Genomic DNA, 27,813 nt, shown 5'->3' on the forward strand with positions numbered 1-27,813 from the left:
CTGAATTTTACAAGGCCTAAACCCCGAAAGTAGTAAACCACCAATTGACTGTTGAAGTATTGACAGAATTACCACACAAACTGTCACGCTAACATCCACTAGGGCTGCTTTCCCTTCTAAAAGGTGGTCCAGTGTTTCAAAAAAACCACATGCCAACCTTCTGGATGATTTTCACAACAGCAGTACTGATCACAGTTTGTGCATCTCCACCAAAAACATCTGCTGATAACCTAACCCCATGGAGTATATCCCAACTGAATTTAGTAGGACTATCTTCTAAGTATATAACTGTGGTGTAATATTCATAATGCCTATAGGTTGTGAGCCGAGATGCCATGCATAAGGGACGGCATATAAAAGTTTTAAATAAACAAATAAGTTATCCATATGCAAGAAAGATGGTTTAGAGTCTAAAAAACACAAAGAACATAAGAGAAATGTAAAGCTTAAAGGTATTTGACTTCCACCACTGCAGTGCAATCATACATACACACATCTACTCAGAAATAAGTCACTAGGTTCCATAGACCTTACTCCCCAGACTGCAATCTCACTAAATTCTGTACTAGTTCACAAAACTTAAAAATGGTTATTTATGGATTTTTCAAAGAATAGGAAACACAAGTCAACCTCGCACAGGTATTCTTAGAAACTCAACACAGAAGGCAGACATAAGAGTTTCTAAATACACTATTTAGCAGCCTATTTGTGCTATTTAAAATTAATGTATACTACAACTATCTTCATTTTCTTCTGATTGTTTAAGTGGAACAGATGGGCAACAAAGTGTATCTCCTTGTAGGTTTCACTCCTGGACAGCACAAGAGTGTGGAAGGCATACATGTACAACACAGGGTTGCTGTTTTTAAGTTCCTGGTTTTGCACCACAATTACTAACCACTGTGGTTTTATTTACTATTAAAACACCACAATGGTTTCTAGCCTGTAACTCAAGTCCATAACTACTCCAGTAAGTGTGTGTGTGCGTGTACTTAAAAAGCTGTGCTCAGATTGTGACTTGCGACTATTATTACAAGCAATGACTTCGAATTTCTATTTTATTGATTTACAGATGCGTAAGAAATCTGTTAAGTTGCAAATAAACAGTTCGAGTTTAAAGACCTGAAAGCACCATGACGGAGCAGTCTGGGATTCCAGAAAGCTGTAAAGAACCAAGAGCGGCATTTGTAAGAGCGACTAGAGGAAGGGAGGAGGCAGAACGTCGAGTAAACTTCCACTGGGCGAAGCTTCAGTTTCTAGGGTTTTGACACCGAGCGTACAGGAGAGGGAAAGTAAACAATCCCATCCAACCTTGCCCGTCCTTCTACCGCCGAGCGAGACGCCCCTCAGAATAGCTCGCCTCGGAAGCTCCCCCCTCCACCTTCTGTGGCGCTTACGAGGACACCGCTGGAGCAGGTGCTAAGGTTCCTCCTGCTCACGAGGACACGGACTCAAAATACCCCCGGGCATGAGCCGCACAAGGATACTGGCCTAGGAAGCAGCACCATCCGCACAGCTGCCCAGCCCTCCGGGACGCCCGCCTCGCTCACCCAAAGCAGCAGGCGCTGGCCCGAGGGTGGCCGCCTCAGCGTAGGGTCGCTGCCCAGCGCGAGAAAATGAAGCCCAGAGCCCAACCGGCAGCTTCCCTGCCACAGCAACCGCTACAACGGCAGGCCCGAGCCCTGCCCCGGAGCTGGCACAGGAGCCGGGAAGAGGCGCCGCCGGCTCCAGCTCGTCGTCCTACCCCGTCTCCCCTCGTTCCTTCTCGTTTCCTTCCCTTCTATTGTGCGTGACACAAGCCAGCCCGGCGGGGGGCAGGCGAGGGAGGGAAGGGGGCTCCGAACAAAACCAGCTCCCTACCCAGAAATTCTCCACGAAGTACTCCATGACCATTTCGCCGCCTCGGCCCGGCTTCGTCCGCCACCGGGGCCTCGGAAAGAGGAAACAGCCTCCGAACGCCGCCCTTCCCCTCACAGCACAGCTCCAATCCCTCCTGCCCAAAGTCTCTCCCGAGCCGATCCAGGCGGCCGCTACAGCGCATGCGCCTGCTCGCGCGCCAAGGCGCAGGCACCGACGCTCGACGCCGCACAGAAGCAGGAACGCGTCTGCCTTTCCTATGGAAGGGAGGGAGCAGTCTCGGCACGGCGCATGTGCGGCGTTCTGGAGGCCGAGCACGGGGAAGGCCCGGTCTTGGGACTGCCGCGGCCGTCTGGAGGTGTGTGTGCGGAACAGGCTGCCAAGGGGATGAAACAGCCCCAATCGTATCGCTTCCTTCCCCAGACTGGCACCCTCCGAATGTGTTGGGCTGGAGTTCTTATCATGCCCCAGCCATGCTAGTGGAAGTGATAGGCGTTGTAGTCCAACGCCTATCGTTGTAGTAATGGAAGCGCCCAACCCTTCCATTACTTTGTTTAAGGTCTTTATGGATGGAAGGGCAATCTAGAAGTCAACCGAAGCAAGTCGGTGACGTTTCTCACACAATCCGGAGTGGTGAGTATGCGTTGTTCTTGGATTGTGGGTTGTTACTTATGAACCTTGTGCTATGATTTAACTATGAATTATTAACCACAGTCAAAAGGAGTTCACAAGCCAAGAGCAAATCATAGGTTCTCAACCTGGACTGTTCATGGTTAACTACCCATAGTTAAATCATAGCTCTGGCTTTGCACATAATAATGACCCATGGTTCAATGTCAGCTCCATATTCTCGATTTTTGCAAGGTGTGAACTAGGCCATTGAATAAGGCAGTTATTCGAGCCATTAGCAAGCCACCTCCATCAAGTGGCCCTTTTAACCAGGTTCCAACAAGCAGATGAGTGAAAATAAAAGAATAAAAATGAAAATAAACGAATGGAAGCAACTGAATGAAGGGGCAGATAATGTGGATTCTAGCTAATGAAAGTTTATAAAATCTCCCCTATGCACACACATGTCCTGCAGATATTTTGGACTACAACCCTCAGTGCCAGTTGCTAAATTGGGGCTGTTTATTTTGTACCGCTTTACATTTGCTTTTCCTCTTCTGTTTCTATTAAGATTTTGTCAGACATCTTTTATGGCAGAAATGTGAGGTAGAAATTGAATACATATAGTTTTTGGCCATAGTAGTCAGGGCTGTAATTCAAAACATGGCGGGGGGGGGGTGGCGTGCCTTCTTTGGCATATTCTAACTTCATTAGTGTAAGGTGTCACAAGACTGTTGTTTGTTTGTGCTTCACCTTATAAACATGGGCACCCTGGGTTCTTCCACTCATAACCCTCCTAGTTTACCCCTGGTCCTTCTGTCTTTTCTCTTAGTACAAAGCATTCATTGAGAGAGAAAAGGTAGAATAGGCTACTAGGAGTACCATCTGGAAGTAACCGGTATTGTCTTCTAGTTGTGAATCTTTGTTGTCCTACTACATCTTCTCTCTTTGCTTATCACAAAAATATCTGTTGATGGACATGCAGAAAGGCTGCATGATAGTAGAACTAGGAGTGTGCATCCAGAAGCAGCAGAAATTGTGGCCAGCCTCTTAGTGTTCACACAACCTTCTGTGTATTTCCTCAGCACAGGTCATCTTCTACCATGCTTAGATTCTGGGTAGTTGCAGTGTGGCTAATGGTTCCAAAGGCATCTGGGATCCTTGATTGTGTATGATGTTATGCAGATGAACTGAACAGAGGAGGGACCATGTTTAATTTAGTAATTTATTCAAGTTATTTAATAAGCCATTGTTATGGTCGTGCCCTCACTCTGTGGTGTATGATTTATCTGAGAAACAAGTAGTAGTGTTGGATAAGCACACAGGTGATGTCAGAAAGCTGTTTGAATCCCCAAGCTAAAAATCAAAAAAGTCTCCAAGACCGACCAACACCTGAGATATGGCTGGCGCCATCTCTTTATTCCCTCAGATGCCTGTTAAAAACTTTTCTTTTTCATTACTATTTTGATGAGTGAGTGTCTGGTTCAATGGTTTTAACAGCATGTTGTTATTCTGGTGCTGCTATATTATTATATTAGCACCAGAATTTTATTTTTATTTTATTTTAGTATGCATAATTTATCTTACTTTTTATTAAGCTTATTTTAAATGGGTTAATATATTGATTGCACAATTTTATGTTCATTTTATTTATTTATTTAATCTTTATATTGGGTTTTATATTGTGAGTTGTTTAAATGTATTATTAATTAGATTGTTTAACTGTCGTATAACATGTTGTGAACCTCCCAGAGCACCTTGTGGCTAATGGGGTGGCATACAAGTCAGATAAATAAATAAATATTAATGTTATGATTCAGTTGGAAGAAAATTTCATCCATGAGGGGCATGCACCTTTCGCACACCAACCCAATCCATCCCAGCACTGGCTACAGGAAAAGAGCTCAGGAAAAGACCTCACTACAGTCATCCCAGCTTGGTTCCTTCCAGATGTGTTGACTGCAACTCTCAGTGAGTCTTGCCAGTGTACCTGTTTGCTGTGCTTTTGGGAACTGTAGTCCAACATGTCTGGAAAGGCCCCAGAGGCAGAAGTCCATCTGGCTATGGATGTGTAGGACTTTATATATGAATGACACTAGATATGTGCTAGAGTTATTTTAGACAAATTGGTTTTTTAAGAGCTGGAAATTAACTGTATTTCCTCCAATTCTCAACCATTTCAACTGCTGGCATAGGTTTTCTCCCCTCAGTTGAAGATACATAAAATAGATTTCCTGTAATATAATAGCTGCACAAAGTTTCTGTGTAACACCTTGTTCAACATGGCAACACTTTGCTATGACCAGCTGCCCTGTTAAATTTCTAGTTATGTACGGCAGTTAACATTACTGCAGCCCAATCCTGCACTTGCCATTTTTTTCTTTGGGGCAACTAGAGTTCCAGGTAGGGTTTCTGCACCTATGCAAAGCCCCCCTTTAGCTGCGTCATAAGAGTTAGGGGCTGATGGTGCTCCCTAACTAAACAGGCATCTGGTGGAGATGTGCTAGACTTCTTGCATTGAATAGAGGGATTGATTAGATGGCCTAAATCCTCCCTTCAACTCTGTGATTCTGACACTCTCCTCCCTGAGCCTGTAGACCTTTCTCTAGTGGAGGGGTGGATAATTTGTACCCTGACAGACTTTTTGCCTACAGATCTCATCACTCTTAGCTTGGTTATGCAATGGGGGATGGTGGGAGTGGTAGGTCAAACATTTGGAGGAGCACAACTGGCTGGACAAAAGCTTTAAGTGTCTTTCAACTGCACAGCAGTAGTTCTCTGAGTGTTCTGTGCTCAAGAGCATCAGTGCTGTCTTCCCACCCCCTCCAGGCACGGATATTTATTTTCCCTCATATTTTAAATTGTTCTGAAAGTTATTTTTGCTCAGTCTTCCTGTTCACCTGATTCATAATGGATCTCTTTTTAAAAAAATGCTGGACTTGAAAGAGCAGGGACATTTCATACTGCTGATGGGTGGTCATGATCAGTGCTTGATGTAGCTGGATGATCAGCAAAAATTGGACTCGTGCCTACATGGCTTGTAATTCACTAAACAAGGATAGAATTGTTCCTTTAGGCTCTGTCCTCCTGGGAAAGATGGTTGCCTGCATTGATTTCAGAGCAGTGCATGAAAACCTGCGCACTACCCATAGAAAAATCCTTTCTTTACTGTTTACAGTCCAACCCCCACCCATGGCTGCTTGGACAATAAGCTTAGTTTCTGCCCTTCCAGTACCTTTTGCCAATAATTCATTCATCTTTAAGGTCCCCACCCAAGATTTTCAAACATCCTCCGAAGATGCCTGAGAAATCTGAACTCTAAATGAGGTAGTTTAGCTTCAAATAATTTCAAGGGAGCTTGATCACTTCAAGATCACTTCAAATGGCCTTTTTGCCTCACTTTTTGGTAATTTTCCACTGTCCTGTTTCCCAGACAGGTGCTTATTATTACCCATGCCACCAGGACATCTCACTTTACACAATGCATTTGCCAGCTACACTTCCTGCCCTACCTCCCTATTTACCCGATGGCACCTCCTCCACTGATCTCCTTATGACCAGTCTCAGCCATATTAACTGCCATGTTTTAAGGCCATTTTGTGCTTTCGCAGTTCAGGCTGCACTGATCTTCTGTGACTGTTACAACAACTGGTTTGGCATTGCAGCGCTCTTGCTCTTCAGTTGAGCATAAGTACTATGCCATAGGATATCCATTACCATGTTACCTTCCTCAACTATGTTCACACTATGAAGAGAACCATATTTGATAAAGCAGATTCTGTTCCATGAAAACTTGTGTCTCAGTCTTTTAAGGAGACATACTCCCACAGAATAATACTATTTATTTATTTAGTATCCCACCCTTTTTCTTAACAAAGAACTCAAAGTGGCTTACATCTTCCTCCTGTTTTCAATCTTATCCCCACAACAACAACCCTGTGAGCCAAGAGTTTGTGACTGGCTCAAACTCACCCAGTTGGACCAATGGCTGAGTGGGGGCTAGAACCTAGATTACCCGAGTCCCAGGCCTGTGCTCTTAACCATGACACTGTGCTGGCTCTCATGCAGTAGGGAATGTGCACTCCTTCCAGCCACCCTATAATAAATAACCAAATAAATAAATCAAAACTGGTTGAAAAAATATACTGAAGAGAAAGATTCAGTAGGATGAAAATGGTATCCTATGAAAAACAGTACTTTGAGGTAATTTGAAAGAGTGGAGTAAGAAAGAAAAAGAAAGAAAGAACGAACGAACGAACGAACGAACCCCTTGACCTTTTTGCATTCCTAAGATTAAAAGCAAATATGGAGTTCTGCTTCTTTTGAAAAGTGATTAAATGGTTGAGTGATTTATTCTAGATTTAATAAATTGTTCTCAGCCAGGCTGAAAATCTTGTGGCGCTAAGTTGCATTCTTTACATACCATATTAATAATGAAAGGCATATTGGACTGTATACCTTGATATTGAATGCTCTTTCCTGGTGAATCCTTGTACAAATGATAGCTTTTCAGGAATGAAGGGTATTTTTGTCCTCTTACGCTTTTCTGATATTTATTTGTACTTTTTACAAATGTTTCTTTAACACTCCCCACCTCAACATTAGTAATACAATTCATACTATCACCAACTTTGGAAGCAACAGCTGCAGCACATTGAGGATCACTTTGCTTGCATGAGCCAATGCGATGGTCCTATTTGCTGCACTCTCTGACATCTGCTTTCTTGGGGATTTGAATATATAGTGAACATTTCCAGTCTGTGGGCCATTTTTCCCATACTTGTTGACATATTTTTGTTAGGATTTGGACTGATTCATTTTCTGTAGTTTGGAATAGTTCTATTCCTGTCTACTCCAGGTGCTTTATGTGAGCATTTTCAGAGCAGCTTTTGCTTCATTTTCTAAAATTGCATGCTCTTCTTCTTAAGATTCCTCTTTGAAGAAATTTGACATTTTTTCATCTCTTCTGTGTATTCATTCCACCTTCTCTTTATTTCTTCTGGTCAGATAGTATGTTCCCTTGCTTGTCTTTTAGTATTCCTAATCTAGGTTTGAATGTTTGATTTCTTGGATCTTCTGGAAGAGCTCTCTTGTTTTTCCTCTTTGTTGCTCTCATCTATTTCTTTGCACTGATCATTGTAATAGTTCTTTTTGTCTCTCTGTTAGTCACTGAAAAGTTCCATTCAGGATTATGGCCCTATTCTGTCATTTTGTTTCTTGCCTGTCCTTTGCAACTGTGAATGTTCCTTCTGTCATCCATCTAGACTTTTTCTTGTTTCTACAGGAATTGTCCTTTGCCATTCTTCCCTAATAATGCCTCTGGTTTCACTTGGAGTCCTGTAGTGAGCAGGGGGTTTGACCCAATGGCCCTCTTGGCCCCTTCCAACTCTACTGTTCTGTGATTCTATGATCATGGGCAGAGAGAATGGGCACCAGTACATTCGCTGGCATGGTCCACCCAATCCAAGGAGTGACAAACCTGATGAGGCAGTCCTTCACTGGATTGAACAGGAGATCTTCCAGTCTGGATCTAGCCTCCAGGTTAAACACTGCTGTTCTAATCCAGGTGTAATAATTGAAGTGATTGTAATGGCTGCCACAACCATAGAATCACAGTTGTCTATATGCTGGGCCATATTGATTTGTGGGCCCTCCAGTCTGCAAGCTTCATCTTGACATAGCATCAGGGGTTTTTTTACAACTTCCTGGAAGCTGTTGAATAAACTTTTTTCCCTTAGAAACATATGGTAGGGAGCCATGCAACCTTCATGGTTTACTATTTTGAGTGCTAGAGATGCACTGGAATAGATATTATATCCCACCAAGCCCAACTTTCTACCTTCTGAGTGTACAGAAGCAGGCTGGGACTAGTCTTAGGAAAGGACACCTCTGCAATTATGGTGCTAAGTGTGGGATCTTTAAATAAGAAAGAGGAATCTTCGTCCTGGGCTCTGTACAATTCCTTTATCTGTCTGGTTGTAGGAGATACGGTGAAAAGTGTTTCCATGATTGTTTGATCCTTTGCAGTAGAGTAAGGAGTGTAAGAACAATGGGGGGAGCTAAGAGTGGCTGGACCCTCTTGAACACCAGGTCTTTGCCAGGAATCAGAGGAACTATGATCTTTAGTCTAAGCGATTTTGCCATTTGTGGTTTTGTCTCTGTGTAGGACCTGCCATTGTATGAGGGCAAGAGGGGTTTGTTCCCCCACAACAACATCTGGATAAGAGATGAAAGACACTGTGGATTGTGAGGATGACAAATTGGAGCAGCAATCATCCTGTCCTGAAAAACAATGCAGCTGATGACTCCAGACTGGTAAAGGGCAGTATCTGAGTAACCAGTGGTTGTAGTGCAGGAGTTCTTGGTGTCAGGGCCTGGATTTCTGCAGCAGAGTTTGGAATTTTTGGATGGAAGCTGTTTGGGAATAAGTTAGTCAGGAGAGGTGGACGTAGAACAAACAATAAGATAGTTAGCTTAAGTATCGCGGCTGTGTGGGACATTTGGGTGTCAGACATTTTTGACACAGTGTAGGTGGGTGACATCTCTAACAGCTTGCTATCATGAGAGGAGTGAGGTAGTAGTAGCAGCAGAAGGTATCATGACATAGATAGTCATATCAATGTGAAGATGAGTGATGCCATCACAGGGGTGACTGGTAGGATGGAGGTGACTAAGCATAATAGGGACAATAGTGACCATTTCACTACATGTTGTTATTGTAGTGGAGAAAACTCCCTGATGATGCTGGAGAAGTTTCTTGGTATCAGAGAGATCTAGTCCAGTAAACAGGTGACCACTGTGAAGGTAGCCTTAGAGAGTGGTCCCAAAGGGCAGGCAGATAAGGGCCTGGAATAGGTCATCCTCTGGATTTACTCTCTGATACTGAACCAGTGCAGTCAAAGGCAAAGCCAAAGCTGATATAACAGAAAAGACCTGGATTTCCAATAAAAAAGAATTGGGTGGGAGCTATTCCAGAACATTTACAGAGGGGAGAGGTGGATCTCCCACCTGAAACTGCTTATATCTAGAATGTTCTGAATGGCAGTCCTATGTAGGCATGTTACCCATGTGTGTGTGTCATAGAGACCACAAAACAACAATATATTTTACAATCCCAGTCTCTAGTCTGATGAATCACGTTCTGACTTATTTTTTTTATCGCCTGCTGAAGAGATAGAGTATCATCTTTGGCAGCAACTGAATGGTCAATTACCCATGTGAACTATGTGTGATCATGCAGAATGACAAAGCAGCCATAAAAATACTTAGTACATACAAATAACTTTTATAAGCCAACTGGCTACAAGGATATTTGGGCAGAGATCCCACCCCCATAAAAACAAGATGTGGAGCTGGATATGATCACTATTACCTAAGGCATTACTTAAGGAATTCAGACTGTAGTTTCTCTTATTTTGAGTCCAGGTTGGCTTCCACCAGAGTCGGGCCTTGTCAATTGCCATCACAGATGAGGAAAATTCTCCAGTGGGCTGTATATGTCTAGCATCTTCCCTTGCACAAGCAGATTAACAGTGCAATCCTACACAAATTTAGATGGGAACATCATCCATGCTGGCTGGGGAATGCTGGAAGTTGGAGGATTCTTTTTCACTCTAAACTTGCATAAGACTACACTCTAAGGTTCTTCATATTCCATTATACCTTTAATTGCTAGTTAAAAGTAAGTTGCTGTTGCTGTTTCCAGTTTCTAAAATTGTTTTTGATTTTTAAAAAGGTTTGCATACTTGTATAGTAAATAAAATCTTTTATAGATTACATTCCCCTAATTATTTTGTCCATGTCATTCCTACTCACTACCTTCCAGGTCAAATACGGTACAGTTGCTTCCTCTTTAGGATGACACAAGTTACAGACAGATTTTTCCAGTACTCAAACCACATTACTTGGTGGCTGTGAAAGTAAAGTTGTTCCCCTACATTTCATTTAAATGCAGCTAATCAGGTGTCACAAGAACCTAGTGAATTATGCCTTAGATATTATTGCAAATGACTTTCATCAATGCCTGAATTACAGATCGATGAAGAAAGAGCTTCTGTATAGTCTGAAGTGCCTGATCCTGCCTAATCTTGGAAGATAACCAGAGTTGGGCTTGGATGACATCCTGATTGGTAACTTAAATGTTGTGAACCACCTGGAGAGCTTTGGCTATGGGTGGTACAGTAAAGTAATCGAATAAAATAATAATAATAATAATAATGAGCCCTGTCCCCTTTAACATTTGCATTGGTCTCCTAATCCAGTTTTTAAAAGACCATGATTTGACAGTGATGGGAGTTGACTACCTGTGGATTTCATTAAATGCTCCATATCCTTTCTCGGTAATTCCAGAACTTACGTGCCAATTGTATATCACTTTTTAAATTGGAACATGCAGTAATGAGTGACTATTTCCTTACTATCCCAATCACAGGTACACACATGCAGAGCTTTAAAATGCAGGGGCAGGGGGGAGCTGCAACAAACACTAATATGAACATCTGTTCCTGTGCAGCAGTGCTCCGTGGTTGTGCAAACATTTTTGATATGATGTCCCATAACTTGGTCTAGAAAGGAAGGTATAGATACTTCTATATGCCTTGCATACTCCCTATGCCACCATTCATTGCATGAGGATAGTTCACGTCACAGCAACATGGATGAGACCGGTGCAAGTGGCTATGGCTTCCATAGATCAGCTATTGTTTCTCTTGATATTTGACACAGTAAATCAGAATTCCCAAGCTGTATGAGGCTGCAGGCACATTTAGGAATTTTTAGAACTACTGAGGGCACCACCACAAGATTGCCAGTTTTTCATCTACCTGCATCTTCATCTTACTAAGCAAAAACATTCTACCTATTGGACACCACAATCTCTTTTTAATAAGAAATTCCCTAATTCAGGTAATTGCTGGTGGTGCAGTGCAGCCAATGCTGCTTTAAGTATGTTTTGGTAATGGCTAGTAGTTGTATAATGGGAATAGCAGCTTCTCTCAGCCTTGGTATCTTGGGAAACTCTTGAAATAGTTTTCAAGTCTCAGGGAACCCGTTCATAAAAATGCTTATGAAAGTACGGCCTGATTAAATGTAAAATAAAGGTGGTAAATTAGTCATTGCTATTTACAACATGAATATTGACAAGATTGAACAGTATGGTTACTGAAAACTATAAGATAAAGCAGTATGAACAAAATATTGGCTAAATGCAGTTTTAGTTTTGAAATGAAAAGAATGAGTGTTAGTTTAATATGAAACCTTTCTGCTGGTTTTTGGGTTGAACTTCAGACATCAAGGTAGGGAAGGGTGATTTTGCAACATCTTCCCAAGTCTATGAACTCCTCAGTCAAACCTATGCACATGCACGAAGTACAAGATTTATTACTGATTTTATTAATGTGACATAACAGTTTGCCCACCCTTCCTAAAAGAACTGCGTTGCAGATTAAGAGGGCAAAGGCATGATCTGCCTGGAAGGGTCCACCAGCCAGGCATGAAGGCAGCCGCCGCCACTTCCTCATCCCAGCACTGTGCCTTAGATAGGCTGCCTCTGCCTACAGAATCTTCACTGGTGGCCCACTGACTGGGGCCCATTTCTGACCCCTTCAACTCAGCAACGGCATCCATTTGTAAATATGGAGGGTGTGCACAATGAAAGGATGTGAAGTAAGGGCCATTGCTGGCTGCTTAATGGCAGGAATATGGAATTGCTGCTGTGCTGCTCTCCATGAGCCTGAGGCAAACATGCTTTCTGCCCTGACCATTTCTTCATGACATCCTTTATTCTCCCTAGGCCATCTCCTAGGCAACAGGGCCAAAAGGAAGGGTTCTTCAGGCACTAAAGTGGGTGTTTATATTACACACACACACACACACACACATGTGAACACACAATGCTTATTTTGTATACAAATGTACTTGATCTCTCATGAAAGCACCAGCAACCAGCAAGTTCCAGGGAGCCCTGGCTGAGAAAGGCCAGAGTAGAGATTACTACACAGTTTGCACTGTCTTTAATATTCATTTACCTGGTTCATGGATTTTCTGCAAATTTTGTCAACTGAAGACATATTACAACATTGGATGTTCACCAATAATGCAGTGGGTTGAGGACTATACAATGTTTTCACTATTCAAATGGTTGGCATATAAATGCCACTTTCAAATGTATTATTGTTTTGAAGGTTATGTAATTGTTAGAAAGTTACTTGTATGAAATCCATGGTGCTACTCTTGAAGACTGAAGATTGTTCAAAATGCAGCAGCCAGATGAATAACTGTGAAAGAAAGTCCAAACACCAATTCTGGTCCACTTGCATTGGTTGCCTATATGCTTTTGAACCTAGTTCAGTTTACAGGTTTTATCCTATAAGGCTGTACACCATTTGGCAACACTCTTTTGGTAGCAGAATGCCTCTTCTAACTGCAATATACCACATTCAAGAACTGGAGTCTGCTGCTGCCACTTCCAAGGATGTTTCACTTGGTGGCAACAAGGAGGGTCTTCTCATTGACAGCCCCCCGCCATTATGGAACACAATCCCCACTGAGACCTACCTGGCACCAAGCCTGTTTTTCTTTTTCCTTTTCTTTTTTGATCCTGGGTTAAGACTATTCTCTGACATGATATTTAATCAGTTTAAATATTGGAGCATTATATCACCTAACAGATCTTGTGAAATAAGCTATTGCAGCTTTTAAAATTAGCATTGAAATTTGGCATTTAAATTTTGTGGTCTAATTTTTATGTTTTTATTATCAGGACTTTTTATATTATACTTCTATTGTATTTTATGTGCTGCTGTTATATTTTCCAGAGAGCTTCAGTTACTGGGCAATAGAGAAATAAATAATAAACGGCACCTATGGGCATCATGCTGGGGACCCCCTTACTAGGTCATGGGAAAATCTCTCTACTGAAAATAAGTTAAAATAGAATTAAGTATCAACTTATCAGCTGGCCAAATATGGTCCTGTTCTGGACTGTGAAACTGGTAGTCTGATATATGTCAGTATATTAGTGTATATAATGGCCAACATTTTTAACTCTACTAGCAGTGGTTTCATCTATTCATCTATAGTTACAGAAACAAAAGTCCAATGAAGCAAAGAAATAAACAGGATATTATATTAACATAATAAGTCTACATTTTTGTTCTTACTGCTAAATTCAAACCCAGAAGGTTTCTAATCTGAAATGTAAAGTTACATGAATGTATGATCAAGTTAAAAGCAAACTGAAAGTCCTAAATGGTCTTCCTGTTTCTATTAAGAATCAGAGTGCAGCATCTATATTTAAACAAATTTTATTAACATAGTCAAGCAGTGATTAACATTCACGTCTATTGTCACATCATACAAATGTAAATACAAAATTACTACATTACAATATATATTCTCTGCATGATCCAAAATATTTGGTGGCCCCAAAAAACTCTTTAGAATTCAGCAGCTTATCAAAAATCAAAACCATATTCTATTTCAAATGAAGTTGTGTTAGCAGAGGCATACAAGAAAAATCAACTTAATACATCTCGAGAGTTTGCTGAAGGATATGTTTGAAGGGAATATTCTAACATACAGAGAACACACACCCAATTTAAAGCTTTCAAGCAAAACTCATACAACCTAAGTTGTCAGCAGAAAGAGCTATCAATTTTGCTACTTTTAAATTTTAACTAGTACATCCACCTGTAACATTTTAGGACAAAGAATCAATTGGGAGAAGAAACCCTTCAGGGGCAGGGAGAACACAGAAAAAAATTGAATAGAGGGTCCTCAAAATTTTCCTAAGGATCTAGTTTGCTGCACACCCAAGAGACCATTGTTAAATGAACTGACAGAGGAGAAGAAAAATACCGTATCATCAGTACCAAAACTGATTTGCAATATAACTGTCTTATTTAAAAAGTGCATTTGTTCTGCAAAACAAGAGTGAAGGTTTACTTCAGTATAACCATTCACAGTTTTCCTGTCATGCACAAACAAATCTAAGAATCTTGCATTGTTTTAGTTCAGTCTCTTAGTGACAAAAAGCCACAACCCTTATTAAAGTTTCATTCAGGACAGCCTAACACTGATTTGCTCTGACAAATAGCACAAAGAGCACAATTGAGTTATGGACAACATTTTCAACGAAATAGTATCTGAAATCTGAGTGCAGTGCTGAGTACAACTGCATTAAAATGTAAAGTTTTTTTCATTCCATTTTAAGTTTAAAGTATTCCAGACAGCCCAATGCTTACACAGTACATAATAATTATATTCATACACAAACAGCAACATTATCTTAAAAGATTACTGCTTGGCATTCAGTAGCTTACAGTAGCAAAGAGTCTGATCTTAAGTTAACTGCCTAGGATCGCATTAAGAAGAGTTATTCTCTAGATTCCATATACTACTCTAAAAAAGTTTAGGTCTCTATACAGAAAATATATCAGAAGTATTTACGCCAAGTCATAAATCGATTTTTTTTAAATCAGGAACATAAACTTAGTACTGCACAATATAAAGCACTCTTTATGGTGATTTGTAGGTGCTATTCTGCACAGATGCATTCTTCTTAAGAAGAATGTTACACATCTTTGTTAAATACATTCAATATGAATAAAATAGGAGACTTATATTGAAGCAAAGTCATTGGTGTCCCACAGTAAGTTAATTTAGATATGAGAGTTAAGACATTAGGCAGTTCCTATATGAAAGACAAACTGGTACACTTAAGACATACTAGAAGCCTATATCTAACAAAAATGGGTACAAGAGTATTTACCTGAGATAAAACTAGTATGAATATTTCTTATCCAAATAGCAACAGAAGTTTCAACTTTGGAAATCTTGTTACAAGTAGCATAAATCTAAATTACACAGTACTTATGTAGCTTAAGCAATTCATACCAATGCTAAAGAAAAAATCAGAATTATCACAGTGTGGATCAATAGTGTTTATTACAAAACTAAAATTACTTTATGGTTTAAAAAAATCCTATTGGCTATGTATTTTAAAACACATTATTTTCTATATGTTGCCATGACTGCAATAATTGAGACCGCAGTCCTTAACATACTTAGAAGTGAGTCCCACTGAAATTAATAGAACTTACTTCAAAGTGAGTATGTTCAAGCATCAGGGTGAAAAGCATGAAAATCTATCTTATATGCACCAATTTAGAAAATAAATCATATTAAAAAACTTACAAAATTTATCTATTCCCCTCAGAATGAAAGGAATGAAGAAAAGGTTAAAGGATTTTTTTTCTTAATAGTCACAACTGTACTAAAACTCCTTTTGTATTAAGACAAGTTTAACTGCAAAAGAGATGCATTTAAAATGTTTTAAAATACACTTTCTGTTACCAACTTAGGTTGATCAGCAGCTTTGTTCACTGTTAGAATCCTTCAAAAGCAGGGGGCCTTAGACATGAAAACAAAGGCATATATAAAAACAGTAAACACTGACCTCCTGAGGTTCCTACAACAAAAAATATTCAAGTAGAAAATCTACATCACTTAGCAGCGGCTATTTCTGTAGTTTAGCACACTAAGCACTTTATTCACTGTGTAAGGAGCAGATTTAGTAAGCCGTGCTTGTAGCATGCCAAGAGGCAGAGAACACTGGAATGTAACAAAGACAAACTCACAATTCTACCAGTATCAACATTCAGTCAACATTCAAAAATTGTCAAGACTACACGTAGAATTAAGATGCTTTATATATCCCATGATGCAATATAGTTGATTTACAACTGTTAGTGTTGTATCAGAGCTCTCCTAACCTCAAATTCTAATCCAAGTGGTTTAAGTATATTATACTTTATGAATTAACAAAATTTTCATTTTAACTGCAATATTGCTTTCTTTGTTACTTTTCTGTGTGATCAGCTTAGTCACAGTAAAACAGTCACATCCCTCTATATTAACCCATGTAATAAAATTATATATATTTTATGCAAGTAGCTATGTTGTGCTAATCTTCAATGTTATCTGCAACTTAACAATTCCAAGTTCACAAGGGCCAAAACAACATTTGTTTTAAAGAATTCCATGTAGAAATCTTAGACTGATGTACTATTCACAGAAAAAAATCAAATGTAAACCCTTGTCTAAGGCAAGTCCACCCTCACTAAATTTTAAGGTTTACTTTCTGGAGAATTAGTATCTACTTTGGAAAAGCTGTAACTTTATGTTTTCAGCTGAAAGAGAAGTTGTGGCTTCTGACTCAACTAAATCTGAAAGTAGATCACCACATCCGTTTTTTTCCAGTGAATTGCATGGTGTAATTATCTTTATTCATTATAGGCTTTTGTATAGGACATGTACTAAAAAGGTCATTTCAGGCATGTTTAACCCACTCAAATTTGCAAAATGAAAAACGGAATGTATAAAACTTCTGCATGCTTCCATGCAGTGAACAAAAAAATGAAGTCAAATTTCATAAACTCATACAAGATTGAACTTTAGTGCAATGGCTAAATCATACAACCTTAAAAGAACCAAATCATGCTAAGTCAGTCCCTACAAAAATGGTTATCCAGTATTGTTTTTCATTTCATTTCATTTCATTTATTTTTGCAATGCAAAGGTGAGAAGCTAAAATGTAAGGCGGCTGTTATGGCTTTTTCTCTTTTTTTTTCTTTTTCTCTTTTTTTTTTTGCACAGATTTAATTTTGCAGCACTTAAGGGAAAATGGAAAAGTGTGGCTTCTTCTCTGACCAGCAGAGTTATTTTCTCTCCATTTTCCTTTATCATCATGGGATACTCTTTAATGCAGTCTAAATTAATCACAACTTCCACTTTTATAGTAACACAAGATCAAGTGTACCAGTTAAGTTTTCACATTCACAGTACATAAGAAAATACACATGAAAAGAAAAGTAAAGGGTTAACTTAACAAGGATTTATTCACAGGAATACAAGTGAGTAGAGGGGAAAAACAGAAAAGCTAAACAAATGAAATGAAGAGGATTCAAACCAACGTTCACTCTGTAGCTTTTAACTTGCACCCTTGTGTGCTTTCACTCGGACACAAAGGGCCACCAACATGCGCCGATACAGTGTAAATACCCTGCTTTACATCTACTAACTTATGCATCTCTTAAGATCATGCTTTGTGGTTGTGGGGGGGAGATAATAAAAGAATAAGTTGGGTGGGAATAAACACTGAAATGTAGCAATTATGTCATCAATTTTCTACAATTGTCTTTACGCGCCAACTAACATTTATGTAGCCTTTAACAGGTCTTACCATGTACTCATTTTTAGGTTTGATAAAAATCACTAGTAGTATAACCATGCAGAAAGCACATCACACTGACAGCACAGAGGCAATACTTTGCACAGCTATATCAGCTTTCCACATTGTGCAGGTTACACAATACAATATCAATCTTATTCCTAAGAGTTCCTAAAAAGATATTTCAAGGCCTAATTTTAACTACAGTATTTTATACTTACATTCTTAATAAAAAATAAAATCCACAGAATCTTAAAGGAATTTTAATGCAGGGCTATACTGAATTGGTAAACTGCAACACAAAACTGGCGCAACATAAGTGTATACCACTCTCACTCTGATGCAAGCATGCTACCTTCCCACTAAAAATACGCTCGATCACTATGATCCAAAATGCATGCCTGAACCTTAAACTGCACGTTAAGAATTATGCCTTACTCTAGAAATTAAATCTAATGAAGTACATCCATCAAATCATATTCACTACCTCTTAAGCGTCAATGTAAAACTAAAAAGATTCACCTTTCTTCTGAAATGCCCCTCCCCCCACCCAAAAAAATGAAAAGGAGTGACTCATTTGGCATCCTGCAGGTTGCTTCATTTTGTTCACATTTACCTTTATTACTTTATTATGGGGTTATTTAAATGTGTACACTGCAAATGCTTGCTCCTAGTACAGGTAGCAAGCTTCATTTCAACAGTACTATCTTCATTTGTTTAGTTCTTCATTAACATGCAATTCCTAGGATTCCCATCAAGATGAAACAATGCAGAAACCCCTTGTTATGCCACCTTTTAATGCCTATAATACCCATTCTTCTGTTTCCTTTATCACATGAACACAATATATTTCCTTGCTTACATATCCCCTATGGTTCAATTTTATACTTTTCATTTTGGTACAGTTTTCCATAATATTGCAGAATGTGCTGTTGTGAATATTTTTTTTTTTTTGCGCTTCTTCACATCCAGTGCAGAGTTGTAACAGGAGACAGATTTCCACCCACAAAAGCTCCAGATGGTAAAACATTTCCCAACATCGGCTTAATACAGTGACGGCAACACCTCCCTCCCGCCCCTCCCAGTAGGCTTGGGATTGTACTGTATTCCCTACTGGTTTACCCTTCCCCCCAGTAAAGGGTAACATTTTTTTTCCCTGGGTGCAGAGGCTCCCTCCCAGTCTTCCAGACTGAAGGACCTGTAAGAAGCAAAGAATTAGAGATGTAATTTTCTTATTTACTTTAATTACTTAAAACATAAAAGATCTGAATACATTCACCAATGCAAAGTGATATGGGTTTCCCAGTATGCGATTCCAGGAAAAATTCAAAGCAGTAACTGGCATTTTCAGAATGCCCTGAACTTTCCTTAAACAAATGACCAGCAGTTATACTTCATTCTAAAGCCAGCTCTAATCACTTCTAAGTTAAACTAAACCCCCAAAGAAGCATAACGCCTACTTGAACAGATCATTCTCCATACAATGATCATTTAAATTATTCTAGATTCAGGAGTTTCAGCTGTGTTAGTTCACTGAAAACTCACGCCATTGTCAATTGCTTGTCTGGGACAAACATCCTAATACTTGCTCTGGCATACTTATAAATTTATATGCGGAACTACCCGAGGTATCACAAATCTTTAACTTCTTTTCCCCTGCCTCAGCCCTTGCAAACTGAGAACTAAGCTGGCTTTTTCAAGCAAGGATTAACATTTCCAAACTTTCCTTTCTGCCATTTTGTCCAGCAACTGAACTCTCCTCCAACTGACTGACATATGTGCAAGTTTCATAAACTCATTTGATAACTTGTGGCAAGCAACCTTTCTCCAGCTGGCATGTCCAGCAAAAATCTTGTTTTTTAGCCCAATGTCTCTGTACAGTAATGAGTGGTGGTCACACATTAGCTAGTATTTTGCAGGATGAACCTGCAATAAATCCACAAAGAACACATAGAAGAAAAGGTCATCATTATCACTGGCTGGAAGTTCCTTCCTGCAACTGTTGGTCTTTTTAAAGGAAGGCATCGTGGCATAAGCTTTGGGCACAGGAAAATGGAAGGCTCTGCAAGATCATACAAATGCAAACTAACAGAAATAAAAATCTTCAGCAAGAAATGAGAGAACAAGGATAGAAATTATTTGGTAAACTGACCGAGCGAAAATTCATACCAATGCTACCAGCACAGAGGAAGAATATTGCACCCTTGGGAATGCATGATGGAGCTGAAGAATAGACCCTGTTATCAAAAATCAGTCTGGTCTATTTCAGAAAAATTCCAGTGATACACTGGATTCACTTGCTTATGCATTTGCCTGTGCAAAGATCATTAAGAAAAAATGCTCCAAATCACATAAAGTTCTAGTTCCCTTCTCAGCACTAGTTAGGCGTCATCTAGACTACTGCATCCAGTTCTGGGCAGCACAATTTAGGAAAGATGCAGACAAACTGGAATAGGTTCAGAGGAAGGCAACAAAGATCATTGGGATCAGAGGAAAGACTTAGAAGGCAAAAGAGACTAATAAGGAAAGACCGAAATCATGGGGCATGGCTTAGCCTTGAAAAGACTGAGGGGAGATAAGATACCACTCTTGAAATATTTGAAAGGTAGGTAAATAGAGAAAGATTAAGTTCTCTTCTTGAGCATCCTTGTGTGCAGACAATTAACAATCGGCTCAAATTACAGGAAGCCGGATTCCAGTTGAAAATCAGGGAAAACTTCCTCACTGTTAGATCATGGCATCCAAGATGCAGCTGGGCAGCCATCTATTAGAGATCCTTTCACTTGGAGTTCTCCAGTGAGCATAGGATTGACCTGATGACCTTACTGGCCCCTTCCAATCATAGTACTATATGATTCTATTCTTAAAGAGCAGGGTTCTTGCAGAAAGTACCAGAAATTCATCTCTGCAATTGCTTCTTCCTCCAAAATAGGAAGGAAGAGAGCCAGCTGTCCTCGAAAAAAGAGGTTCCCACTTCTCAAGAGCCTTTTGCAGAAGAGAGGAGGCCAGCACAAGTGCACACATTCCTGCTTCCCCATGTTCTCTGCACATGTATGAGGAGGGGAATGACCAGTAAAAGCCACAGATAAAGACTTGCCTGATTAGCAAACCAACCTAAAAAAAGCAAGCTATGCACTGCTGTATTCATTCCCCTTTTGGCAGAATCTTAAGTCTCTGGCAGGAAATGCTTTTCCAAGTCATAAGCTCATCACATGACCAAATGCTTATTATTTTGCTTCCCAGAAAATAAAATCCTTAGTTCTGTGCGCCAGCTAAGCTTAAGGTAGGGAAAAGCACTGATTTGGAAGAACAGAAAGGACAGAAAAACATTGGAGTATTTTTTATCTGTGGTAAAATCCATGAGAAAGGCTAATAGAAAAAACAAAACAAAAAAGTATCCTGGATATGATCCACACGTTATCACAAACTGGAAGTCTATTTTGAATTAGAATAGTGCTAATGCTACTGATTTTAGAGGTTCACACTGAGGTTTTGGAACTATGGGAGAGAATTTCCAGACTACTATAGGGTTGGTTAGGGAAGATCCATGAAGTAATCTCCAAAAATGAAGGTGGAGGACAATTAGTATGGTACGTTTTGATTACACACGAGAGCGCTGAGGCCTGTATGGCTGTGGAATGTGACCTGGTTCTCCCTGTTGATACCTGCCTTTGCAAACACTGGATATGTAAGGTTTAGTTGTTTAACAACTCACGGGTCAATAGAAACTGTGAAGCATGGTGATGTTGTGTTGCCTGAGGAAGGTGTGAATGGACCACAAAGAAAGCTATTAGTTTATCTAAGAGAAATTAACAGATAGAGGGTCAGACTTTGGACTAAATCATTGTAAGACTGCCTGAAGAAGCTGGCATTGTACAGTCCCATTATGCCACAACTAGAAATGTGGAATTGATACCCATGCAACAGTTCTTTTCAAGAACTGCTGTTAATGATGTCTCCATATTCATTTGCAAGGAAGACAAACCATTAAAGTTCTTTTGGAGACCACCATAACCTACAGCCAGGACTACATTATCCATTTATGGGATCCTTCTTTCCAGACATGGGTTCAAAGTAGAACCATGGACAAGGACATGGCCATACTTTTAATGGCAACCTGGTGGCCAAATCCTGCTTTACCAAGAGCAGTCCTGTGGTTCAAGGATTGGACAAGACCAAGGAAATTTAAAGTAATGTGAAATATGCTATTGAAGTGGGGGAGGAGCACTAGAAAGCTTTAGGAAAGTTCCACCTAATTTTGATAAGTCCAGGTCTTGCTCCTGTAGGAAAGCCTCTCCAATGCAGAGAATAGAGATCTTGGCCAAAACAGGAGACCAGAGCAGAAGCTCCTATTGTCAGAGCTGAAACTTTGCGGCTCGTACCCAGTATCATGTCTGTCTATTCTGCATCCAAGGTACTGGCAGCTTTGACCTCACTAAAAGTAAAGCAGGGACAAGAGACTCTACTAGTGGGACTTCAAGTGAGTAGTACATGTGAACATGACAATGATCATACAACTGAAGCTCTCTTGGTGGTTTAAAACAATGCATGAAAACAATATAATAAAAATATTGTAAAATCTTATCAAAAGAAACATTAAAATTAAAAACTAAATGCTTGCTAGTGAAGAATGACCATGAAAAAGAAAAACACCTGGGATGGGTAATCCCTGTAAGCCCCTGGATAACCAAGTATGTATTTAAAAGCTTCAGCATAAGGGACATCTTAACTTGGTCCCGAAAAGATGACAAGGTTGGCACTGGGTGGGCCATAGTGGGAAGGTCATTCCATAGATGGGGTGCCAGCACACTGAAAGCACTCCCTCTTGTTAATTCTCTTATTTCAGAAAAGCTGTCTATTCTAATACCATTGCCTCAAGAAAGAATATGTACAAGATGTGCATTAAGACATTCTGGATTCTGGAAAAAAATGCAGCATGGAGTCAATTGTTGGGTAGCTGGCTGTAGACCTAGTGCAGCAACAGCTTTCAAAAGTCAAGAAACATTCACTACGAAAGGGCTAAATTGGAATTCTTCTGAGTAAAGAAGAAACTGAGCTAATTTTTGGCTGTTGCTGAGAAGCCTTAGAAGATCTGACAAGCATTGACTGGCTTCTAACATGATAACGCACACTCAAGGGCTAAATATGGGTTGGAGGTAAAGATATGGCTGGAGTCTGGCTCTCTTGCATTTGCTGGACTTCTTTCCCATGCTTGACCAGGAACGAGGCAAGCTGAGATCAAGTCTATGAACATTCAGCAACACTAGCAGACTTCTTTGTGCCAAGTACACAAAACCTGCAAGCAGAACTCCACTTGGAGAGCCAGAATGCAGGTTGAGTGTACACAAGCTGGTCTTGCAGACTTACTTCCTGTCAGATGTCCATACAGATGCTCAGGTAAGAGGACAGCTCAGGGCTGAAGTCTAGGAAGCTGAGCCAAGGAAAGCCAACAGGTCCCCTATCCCCAAACCAGATTTCTCATACATCATTTCCTGAGTGTAGGCTGACAGTGAAATGTGGGTTATAATTTTGTTTGAACTCAGCTGTGCTTATAAATCATGGTTCAACAACAATCTACACTCAGTCCTTAAGTGTCAGTTATTATATTACCTGAAACCAGCCACCATGCTCATATGCAATATAGGCTGGTGCTCATCAAGCTTCTTTTGATCTACTAAAGTGCCCTATTTACAGAAGCATTTTATTCACCTGTTTTCATGGCTTTTTGTGGTGATGATAAATTCTTTTAGAAAATTAAGGAAGCTTAATGAACATCTATGTTAACGACTATATAAATCCAGCCAGATGAGGACCCTGTGTGAGATGTTATGTTGTTGGAAGAATAATGCTGTCTTTGACCAGGAAACTCTGCTAAGGTAGCTAACTAGGTTTTCTTTGCTGCTGTCGGGAGAATATCATCATATTGAACTAATACCATTTAGTACTGTGTAAGGGAAGCACCTTAATTTTTTCCAGATCACTTGAAAGACATAGTTTGAAGCCTGTGGAAGTTGAAATGCAGGTACTGCTACTCATGTTTCTGCTCCATCCAGCTGTGTGGAGGACAGAGAAGGTCTCCTGCTCTATGGTGGAGTCATCTGCCTACTGCTGATCCTGAGTAGAGGTAACCATTCCTGTACGGAACACCAGTTTTCCCATTTCTACCACCTCTTCCTCTTGAGATCACAGCTGCTCCAACTTTCTGAACTCTTGTTTTAGCTAGGGGAGAACGGAGGTCTGAAAAAGACAGGTCTCATACATTTTGAATTTCTTAGAAGCATGAAAATCCAAAGGTAAAGGACAGGGAAAATAAGAGAAATCTGGAAACCCTAAAAGGACATGCCTAGTACAATTTTCCCTTGATCCTCTGGAGAAATTTGAGTGAGACAGAGAAAGAACTTTGGAGGAGCTTCCTGTGAGAGACAAAGTAGAAGAAATTTCATTGCATGATCCTTTCCTCTGGAGTCCAGCAGAAAGAATTTAAATCCTGGATAACCTCCCAGACCAAAGAACCTATTTTGCTGCTTGAAATATCGATCTAATTAAAGATATATGCAGCGCAGTTGGCAACCCAAGTGCTCAACTAGCACAAGTAGCCACTGGCATGCTTCAGGTAGAAGGAATTTTAAAGGCCAATAAATGAGACTGCCCCTTTAGTCCTTGCCAAGTGAAGAAATATATGTTCATTTGAGGGAGAAATAACCATAATACAAAAGAATTAATCCATTAGAAAGAGTGAAGACCACTTGGAATTAGTTTCTATTCCACAGACAAGAATTAAGGAGAAACTTTGACAGTTAAAATTGCTTACCTCTAATTATGGTACTGCAGCTTGAATACATGATGTTAAACTCCATAGTAAGCTGCAAGTCGCTCTTTTAAGGGAACAGGAAATTGGTCAGAGAAACGCCTCCAATTTTCATCTCCAACTTGATTTTTAAATCCATGAAGGATCTGAAGGTGAGCAGGAAATGAAAGTTATCTTCTAAACTGTTATCCATATGAAACAGTCACATACTGGAGACAAAATCTATAGTTCAAATTGTACTTGTTTTTAAAAACTAGTTACAACAGTGAATCTGCATCTGGCAAAAAGATCAAGCCCTACATTCTTGAAAGAAGAAACACAAGACAAATCCCTTTTCCTCTCTACTTTCATATTCATCTCTCTTGGTACATACATGCCATCCTCCAAGCTGTTTCAAGTAGGAAGATAGGTATGCTACCCAAATCATTTGTGAATATAAATAATTCTTAGTTTATAGAGCAAGATCTATTCTACTGGTAGAAATCATAGTGGATTCAGCACTAATTCTGGAATCTGAGCAAGAGATTCTGTAAGACAATTTCTCAAATGACCAAAATGCATTAAATTATTTTTGCATCACTTTAAAAACACTCTACCTTGCAGTTTCTGATAATATTGTCCCTTGAGAAAGTTATTACCTTACAGAACATGTCCCGGAGGTCATCTTTTGGGCTAATCCATGATGCAACAGCATCACAAAAAAATATAAAGTCCTGTAATTGTTTACAAAATGTGCAGATTAGAAATGGCTACTTACAAATGAACATAGCAAATAATGCTTTTTAAAAGCAAACAAATCCCAAACTTAAACTTTTTTGCCTGCAGCTACTAATTAAGGAATGCATCTCAGATTGCATACTCTTTTAGAATGAAATCTCATGTGCTTCAATTAATCCCTAAGTGCTTTCCTTTAAAAAAAAAAACAACCTTAAGTCTGGTCACATTCACTGAAGAGTTTAAAGCATCTAAATAGTAAGTAGTAAGTTAATCCCTACCACTCCTCCTCAGGACTTGTGATAACCTATCCTGATTGGAGTGTACTGCAGTTTTAATTAGTTCATGAAACTCATACTCTGCTGCTGCAACAATTAAGAAGTTTCCTAGACACAAGGATTTATTCTGCCCACAAGGCGTGCCTCATTTAATTCCATGTTTATATTCCTTTACAGCAACAATTTTATCCCTTTATTCAAATGAATGGATAGCCTCTGCCCACAAAAGTGGAAAATACACAGTTTTGTGTTAGAATGGCAATTATGTTAGTTTGGAAAATAATTACAACTATTCCATGACAGGTGAGATTCTTACTCTTTGAAGCACTTCATTTGGAAGTTTCACTGATATCAAAAGAATGTAATGCAATAAATATACCCAGGACAAAATTTCTTTTACAGCACTGCCTAGTTCAAAGGCAAGCCAGATATCATGCAGGATGCCCATAACTGCAGCTCCTAGTAATTTCCCACAACCCTATCTTCCTTTAAAAAAAAAAAAAGCTGCAAGTGATGTGTTGAGTGACAGCAGGAAAATTTGGATCAGGTCCTGGCATAGAGAAAGGGCTAACCTTTCAACATCTTGCAACAAATTATATACCCTGCCCTCAAACTGTAAGTAGGTACAAGGTTGAAAAAGGCTTTCAAGCAAAATATTTTGTTACCCTAAGTCTCTCCTCTGTGGCTGAGAGTAGCTGCAGCTGAGAGGAGTTAAATTAAGGAAATGTTGGAAGGAGAAAGTTAGATACCCTTCTCCTCCTACATTCCCAAATAGCATGCTCCATCTCTTCTGTAGTTCCTTTTAAAGAAAAGAGTATGGGGATTTTCAATTTCCAAACTCTCACATAAAATGTAGTTTAACTCTCACTGTCTACCAATCCTTAGAAAGTTTGTTTCCTTCAAACCTACTTCTAAAACTTAAGGTTGTTTAAGGACCATAATTCTAGCCCTAAGTTTATTCTAAGAAGTGAACAACACTTTATCAGATTGCTATTTTCTCTTACACAAGCATCTAAACGCGTCCCCTTCCAATCCTGACTTGGATTTGAAATAATATGTACTCAGACCAAGTCAAGAAATGAACAGTACATTCTGTAATGCTCAACCTATGGAGGTTCATTTCATTCAGACCAAACTTGAGTATATTTTTAGAGTTTAGCATTTTAAAAAATGCAACAATATTATAAAGGTAGAGACAGTTACACATTACAGGTACAATTCAAGCATACCTGTAAATAAAAGCTAGATATTGACAAGTATATTAGTGCTATTATACAGGAAAGGAGTTGGGTCATTACTGGTCAAACAGTAAGATGAAATATTTCGTTTTCTTTAACGGAATTTCAGTGATCTTTTAATCACATGATTTTGTTGTATCAAGAATGAGTACTATTTTTCTAAGAACCTCTGAGTTAATCTAGGGGTTCACATTTTCCATTGTAAAGCAATCTTGTGATTGTAGATTGCGGCATTGTTATGATGCCGCAAATGTTTGTGTACTACCTACATGCTGGGAAGGTTTCTTATTTTCCAAAATACAGCTAATAAGAATAGAAATGGAAGCAACATTTTTCTGATAAAACAAAACTCAGCAGAACTGCTGTTATTTCCAAAATATTCAAAATCCCAGTATCTTTGAATTTTGTGACAAATTCATTTGTTGTGAAAGAAGGTGCCTATCCCACCATACTACTTTAAAACATTACTCTAGATAAATGTGAAACTGATTTCCCTGAGAGGATGTGCCCTATTTTAAAACAATATTGTACCCCAAGAAATTTTTTGTACATGGAGTGTTATTCTGCTTTATAATAATACACTTGGTTTTAAAATGAAATTGGCTGCTTCTTCCACCTTCTGAATTTTGCCTGTGTAGCCTCTGTGGGTTCAGAAGAAGATAGCTGCCAGACCCAAGGAATGTGTCCATCTTTTGTTTAAATAACTACCAACATTTCCAGGCAATATGACTGGCTTATAACCTTAAAAATCTTTTCTCAACTTAACAAGATTCTGACTTTCAGTATTGCCACCATACTGCTTTTAATACCATATGGCCTTTTCAAAAAACCAAATCTAATGAAGCTATGCATATCAAAACCAATACAAGACTTACTTGGACTACTCCACTAGGATTGACAGTAATCATGGTACAAATTCCACGGAATGCTGAATCTTTTTCTTCATTGTCCCTTATGTTTCGGAGGGAGGTGCACCTAATAAAACAAAAAACCATACATTAAGATCTTATCTGCTTTGAATATAAAATACTACAGTATTTAATGGAATAAGTGTCACAGTAAAAAGTTAGACTACACAAT

General features: G+C 39.4%; 1 protein-coding gene and 2 long non-coding RNA genes across 5 annotated transcripts in view; 1 reads left to right on the forward strand and 2 right to left on the reverse strand.

The window, feature by feature from the left end:
- FCHO2 (FCH and mu domain containing endocytic adaptor 2) overlaps positions 1-2,017 on the reverse strand; it is an 81,764-nt gene extending 79,747 nt beyond the window's left edge. Inside the window, exon 1 of the mRNA XM_044446544.1 lies at positions 1,861-2,017. Within this exon, the coding sequence (XP_044302479.1) occupies positions 1,861-1,893 (33 nt within the window). The 5' untranslated portion in view covers positions 1,894-2,017. The remainder of the gene's footprint in view (positions 1-1,860) is intronic.
- A 73-nt stretch (positions 2,018-2,090) lies between these two features.
- LOC123031504 lies at positions 2,091-10,253 on the forward strand. 3 transcript variants are annotated; one of them, XR_006416308.1, is made up of 3 exons: positions 2,260-2,490; positions 4,287-4,437; positions 8,633-10,253. It is a non-coding gene; the product is annotated as an uncharacterized LOC123031504 (long non-coding RNA). The 3 variants fall into 3 exon arrangements; XR_006416309.1 differs by lacking the exons at positions 2,260-2,490; positions 4,287-4,437 and adding an exon at positions 2,091-2,215; XR_006416310.1 differs by lacking the exon at positions 4,287-4,437.
- A 3,500-nt stretch (positions 10,254-13,753) lies between these two features.
- LOC123031498 lies at positions 13,754-27,723 on the reverse strand. Its single transcript, XR_006416306.1, has 4 exons — positions 27,609-27,723; positions 25,142-25,216; positions 24,507-24,649; positions 13,754-18,893 (listed from the first exon to the last, which is right to left on the reverse strand). It is a non-coding gene; the product is annotated as an uncharacterized LOC123031498 (long non-coding RNA).
- Positions 27,724-27,813: the final 90 nt, after the last annotated feature.

Source organism: Varanus komodoensis, unplaced genomic scaffold (assembly GCF_004798865.1).
Source record: "Varanus komodoensis strain SLA01 unplaced genomic scaffold, ASM479886v1 scaffold5, whole genome shotgun sequence".
Taxonomy (NCBI): domain Eukaryota; kingdom Metazoa; phylum Chordata; class Lepidosauria; order Squamata; family Varanidae; genus Varanus; species Varanus komodoensis.